Source organism: Montipora capricornis, chromosome 14 (assembly GCF_036669925.1).
Source record: "Montipora capricornis isolate CH-2021 chromosome 14, ASM3666992v2, whole genome shotgun sequence".
NCBI lineage: Eukaryota > Metazoa > Cnidaria > Anthozoa > Scleractinia > Acroporidae > Montipora > Montipora capricornis.
The window spans coordinates 35,373,286-35,378,285 of NC_090896.1; the positions used below are offsets into that span (position 1 = coordinate 35,373,286).

General features: G+C 39.9%; 1 protein-coding gene across 5 annotated transcripts in view; it reads left to right on the forward strand.

Annotated features, from left to right (window-relative positions):
* The window catches only part of LOC138033879 (dual specificity tyrosine-phosphorylation-regulated kinase 4-like), a 47,071-nt gene that overhangs the window by 21,223 nt on the left and 20,848 nt on the right, over positions 1 to 5,000 (forward strand). Inside the window, exon 1 of one of the 5 annotated variants that reach the window (XM_068881754.1) lies at positions 277 to 642. The exons of the other annotated variants lie outside the window; for them this stretch is intronic. Coding sequence (XP_068737855.1) covers positions 502 to 642 — 141 coding nt within the window. The 5' untranslated portion in view covers positions 277 to 501. Of the gene's footprint in view, positions 1 to 276; positions 643 to 5,000 lie in introns of those variants that run through there. 5 annotated transcript variants of the gene reach the window in all.

Sequence of the window (5,000 nt, forward strand, 5' to 3'; positions counted from 1 at the left end):
AGTATTTCTACTTTTCAACTGATGATAGATCGCTCGCAATGAACGTCGCATTTTATTGGCTTTCGCTCGCAGTCTGTTCTTAAGTGGTTTTTTGGTTTTAGAATTTGATTGGTTTCCAAATTTAGGGTTTTTTTGAGCACCATGTTTCAATTTGTTTTACTGATAAGCGCCGAGCAAATTAAATGATTTATTTCTCCAGATCACTCAGTAATTCTCATCGCTTGGCAACATGTTTTTTCGGCTCAGAGCAGATGTTTTCGGATTTCCAACCGCTTGAATATTTTTATCTCGCACAGCACTGTTCATTCCAAACTCATGCTGAGGATTGATTATACCGATAAGCGAAATTATATGAATGTCATTCAGAAAACCTCTTTGAGTAAACATAATCTCCTTTTTCAGTTGCGTTTCAATAGCAAAAGTGTCTAAGTGTCTGTCTGCAGATGACAGACAGTTTATTATCTGACAAGTTTCAAGCGAACGACTGAGAAGCGTTGTGTTATGGTGAAACAAGGGGAAAAACTGGCCCACAAAACCGGCATCTCGATCCAAAAAAATACGAGAACATTGACCCGAGGGCAAATGAAAATTCGAATTTTCACCGGACTAGCGAGCTCGCTTCAATCTGTTCAACGTAAAAAGGTGAGGTTTGTGTTACAATTTCTTTTTTATTGGAGACAACGAACGTAATGTTTGTAAACGATTCCCGAGTCTGCTGAGAATTTTTTCTTTGCTTTTTTGTGTGTTAAAAAGTAATCAAACGAGTCCATACATTTTTCTGATGTGAGTAGTGCTGAATTAAGCAATTGTCAAGTATTTCCTTAGTAAGGAAAATAAAGTTTCTGGTCACCTCAAGGGATTAATTCCCGCGATGTTACAATTTTCAATTTGATCGAATCGAATGTCGTAAGAAGTATGTTGTGGTTTTCAACGAGCATTCACCCTGAAACCGCAAACTGCGAATAAATCTTTTAAGAATAGTATTTTTTAAAATGTATTTATATTTTCGGCTTTATATGTTTTGATATTTTAATACTTCTTAATACAAGCGATGGTTGATATATGTTAAATATTAAAGTAACAAGAGTAAGAAAAATATCGTTCAATACTTTTTAATAAAGATTTTTTCTAAGATGTCTTGGCCGACCCCTTCGATTTATCTGGGCTTTTATCGGCTACCATCTGGTTGATGTATTGTTGGGAATGATATTTGGCTCGTTTCCAGCTATTTCGAAAACCATTACCACCTCTGAGTTATTTTTAAGTGAGTTATCTTATTTTTTCGGCTTGGCATATTTCGAGATCCTTTTCGTTCAAATGTTTTTTTATTCTGTGAAAAAAATCGCCGAATTGTAATGGCGACACCATGTCACCTCGTCATTGAGTAACAGCTGCGAAATTAACGTTCGTTGTTTGAATTTAATGCAAAAAATTTTGGTTGACGGATACTCGATAAGGAGACAAGATGGGATTATGTGGTAGGCAACAAAGCCTTTTGTTTGGTGTGAAAATCTGTGGTTCAAATACATCAGATCAGTTTTCGGGTTTAGAATTCGATTCGACCTATCTGATAGGAAAATTATAAAGTATAACGAGTTACTGAAAGGGATTCGAACCAATTACCTTCTTCCCTGTGATTGGCCCTCATAATAAACTAAAGAAGACGTTTGGGATCTGCGATGTTTCTCAGAAACAGGAGCAACACCTTTCTACAAGAGAGCTATTTTCAAACGACCCACCTCCCCCCCCCCCCCCTTCCTCCCCCCACTCCCTTATTCAATGAGGTTCGACAGAGTGGTCTGCCGGTATCTTAAAACAACTTTGCCGTGGGTAGCTGGGGAGCTGAATGACGTTCTGGCCCGGGTTGCTCGAGGCATGGTTAGCGCTAACCAGCATCAAATACCGTGGTGGAAACCGATAGGTTTGTTTTGATACCTCTTAGCGCTAACCAGGCTTCGAGCAACCGGCACCTGGTGTTCCTGTACGGGAGAAAATTGAAGAAATTTTCCCAACACTTTTGAAGAAGGCGGTCGTTCATTAAACAAGCAATTTTGTGAAGATATTCGCGGTGATAGTAAATGAAATTGTGCGGTGAATGAAAGAGTGAGTGCATCAACGTGTTTCGAACAAAGTAAATTAAATCCAAAGCGTTTTTGCTTTAATGAATATTTCTTAATCTTTTGAACGCTCGCCTAACGGACACCAGCCATCGCTACGAGAAGCAAGGAAATAATTCTCCTTTCTTAAGCTTTTAGCTAAATGTGTCTAGTCTTAATGGTAAATTATTGTTATTTGATAGCAAAATTAAAGAAAGGTGCTGTCTTCGTAAAGCGACACCGAGAATTATGTTGGGGAAAATGAACGAGTGCTGGAAGTGCTATAGAAAATTGAAGAGTGATGTAGTGTTGATGGCTGCTAGATTCGATTCAGGCGTGCGCATGGTTTTAAGGAGTGCTTATTGTTTTGAGAAAAAATACTGTTGTACCTTTGGAGTTAAGCTTTCGCCGAAGGTGACGAATTAGGGACCTAAGCAAAGACGACGGCTACGGCTACGGCAACGCCACGAAGCAAGAATATTATTGGTTAAAAAGGAAAAATACACCTGCTGCACGTGCAAAACGAATTTCCGTGCATTTCTCTGCCGTACTCCACAAAACAGCAACGTGAAATCACCAGAATTCAGGTTTTGTCGACAAGGTGAGCATATAACAATGAAACAGTCATTTTCTGTTTTGACTTTAAAACCGCTCGTACCCATTCAGTTACAGGATAGTTTGCCTGTACTGTACAAGGTGAACAAGACGGAATAATCGCGAATATTTTGGACTGACGTTTTTGTTGCCGTAGCCGTCGTCTTTGCTTAAACTCCCTATTAAGCAAACACGACGGCTACGAGAACGTTGTCCAAAAATATCATTTCCCGTTATTGTAATAATTTTGCGATTACTCCAAGTCGCGCGGCTTCGAAAATGTGAGTATACATTCCAAGAATAAAATTGGTGAGAACGGTGTGGATATTTAGAGAGAAAATTCAAAATTCATTGTCAGGTGGTCTCGTCATCCACATGACCTCATTTCCTGTCCTTGTCAAGACGAGAACGTCAAAGAAATGTGTCAAAATTTAAAACGCACGTGCAGGGCGTTCAGAACTATTGTTTTTGCTAATTAAACCTGTTGTTATATGACGTTCTCCTAGCCGTCTTCGTTGTTCTTGCTTAAGGTCCCTAATGACCACATGAGGACGGAGGTCAACGCCATGCCATGAAGCAAAATAGGTAGTTGAGGACTACATATGGCTTCCGCTGTAAGGTAGAATGAAAATTGGACCTCATTATTGGTTAAAAAATCTCTCAGGATAACAATACGGAATGCAAAGAAGAAGCATCGGTGTCGGTCAGTATGGCATCGTTGTCGATTGAAACCCCGCCGTGCAATTCCGAACACTATCCAAAGATTAGGACTACTTACGCTCACCCTTACAAAGCGCCGAGGTTATTCGTGGCTACTCTCGACTAGGTGAAAAAAATAGTGCTGCACTTTTGGTATATTTTTCATTTCTTTTCAGTCCGATGTAAAATAGCCACGGAAAATTACGAAATCCAAGGCCCGATTCAGACGCCGTACTTTTCATGAGCCGAACTCAATTCGAGTTTCGACCGGCACAAATTAAGAAAAGTACGCCTTTTGATTCAGACGTCGAACTCAATTAATTGGCCGATTCATAGCCGTTCCTAATCCATTTCCAAGTCATTTTGTCAGCGGTTTTTAAGTGGAAGGCAAAATATGGTTCTGCACGTAAAAAGTTCGACGTCTGAATCAAGCTAATTCGCGGCCGTATTAAAGCCGAAATTCCCGGCAAGGCCGTTCTTAATTGATTCAGACGCCGAGCTTTTCATGTACTTGATTAAATGTATTAAGTTCGGCTCATGAAAATTACGGCGTGTGAATCGTGCCTTAGGGCCTGGCCAAACGGGAAATGTTTGGTGTTTAAACAACATCAAACATTGTTGGATGACCAACAATTTTACTGTTTGGCCAACTTGTTTGGTGCTGTTTGATCGTGTTTGGTCGTATTTGATAAAATTGGATGACGATCAAACAACTTAACACATTTCTTTTGTTCTGGTGTTTAATGGGCGAAGTCTTGTTCGTTTGGCCAGCAGTATCAAGCATGTTTGGCGCGTTCATGCGTACCACGCTAGCTCAACCGCTTGTATCCACGTGTTTTTTAAGTATTTGTGACCCATAGTTCTTTGCTTGTGGAGTTTGACCTGAGTTAGATCAAACATGTTTCAACCGTTTGGCCACTCACTTCAACATCAGCATGTTCAGTCACCAAACAATGTTTGATGTTTAAACGCCAAACATTTCCCGTTTATCCAGTCCCTAAGACTTCGAAGAGAACTTTAGAATACAGAAATGAATCTTTCATTCTGTGTTATTGAACAAACTTCTTTGTGCGTAATTCATTTTTTTTGCATGAATGAAATCTTAACATTACCGCTCCCTCGGTCCCCCTCCCCCCTCCCTCCCCTTTCGAAAATGGCTTATTTGAGATTCTGCCTCACAACATCATGTTCGGTGGGGTGGGGGCAGGGAGTATAGTCAGCCATCTTTTCAAGTAATGATGTAAAATTTCGAAAAGTGGGAAAGTTGCAACTCTTTTTGTCCAGGATTGTTGTCTATAGTTTTATTCAACGGCGTTATAACCAGTCCAGTTATAGTTCAATTTGCCAACATTATAAGACGCAAACAAGGTGAAATAGAGCGACTTTGTGTGACCTTGAAAAAGTGTTCGCAACGGATTTGTTTCACGGATCAGTGTTTGGCAAGATTAAAACAAACCTTCTCCTTATTCCCGCCAAGGAAACTCCTAATATGGACAGTAAACAGTTCGATTGTCCAATCACATTACTGCATTTCAAATAACGTCAATGCGAAACTTTTCAGAAAGTTCCGTGGAGAGATGACGTTGTTTGCATCCGCGTTCGCTAATGAAT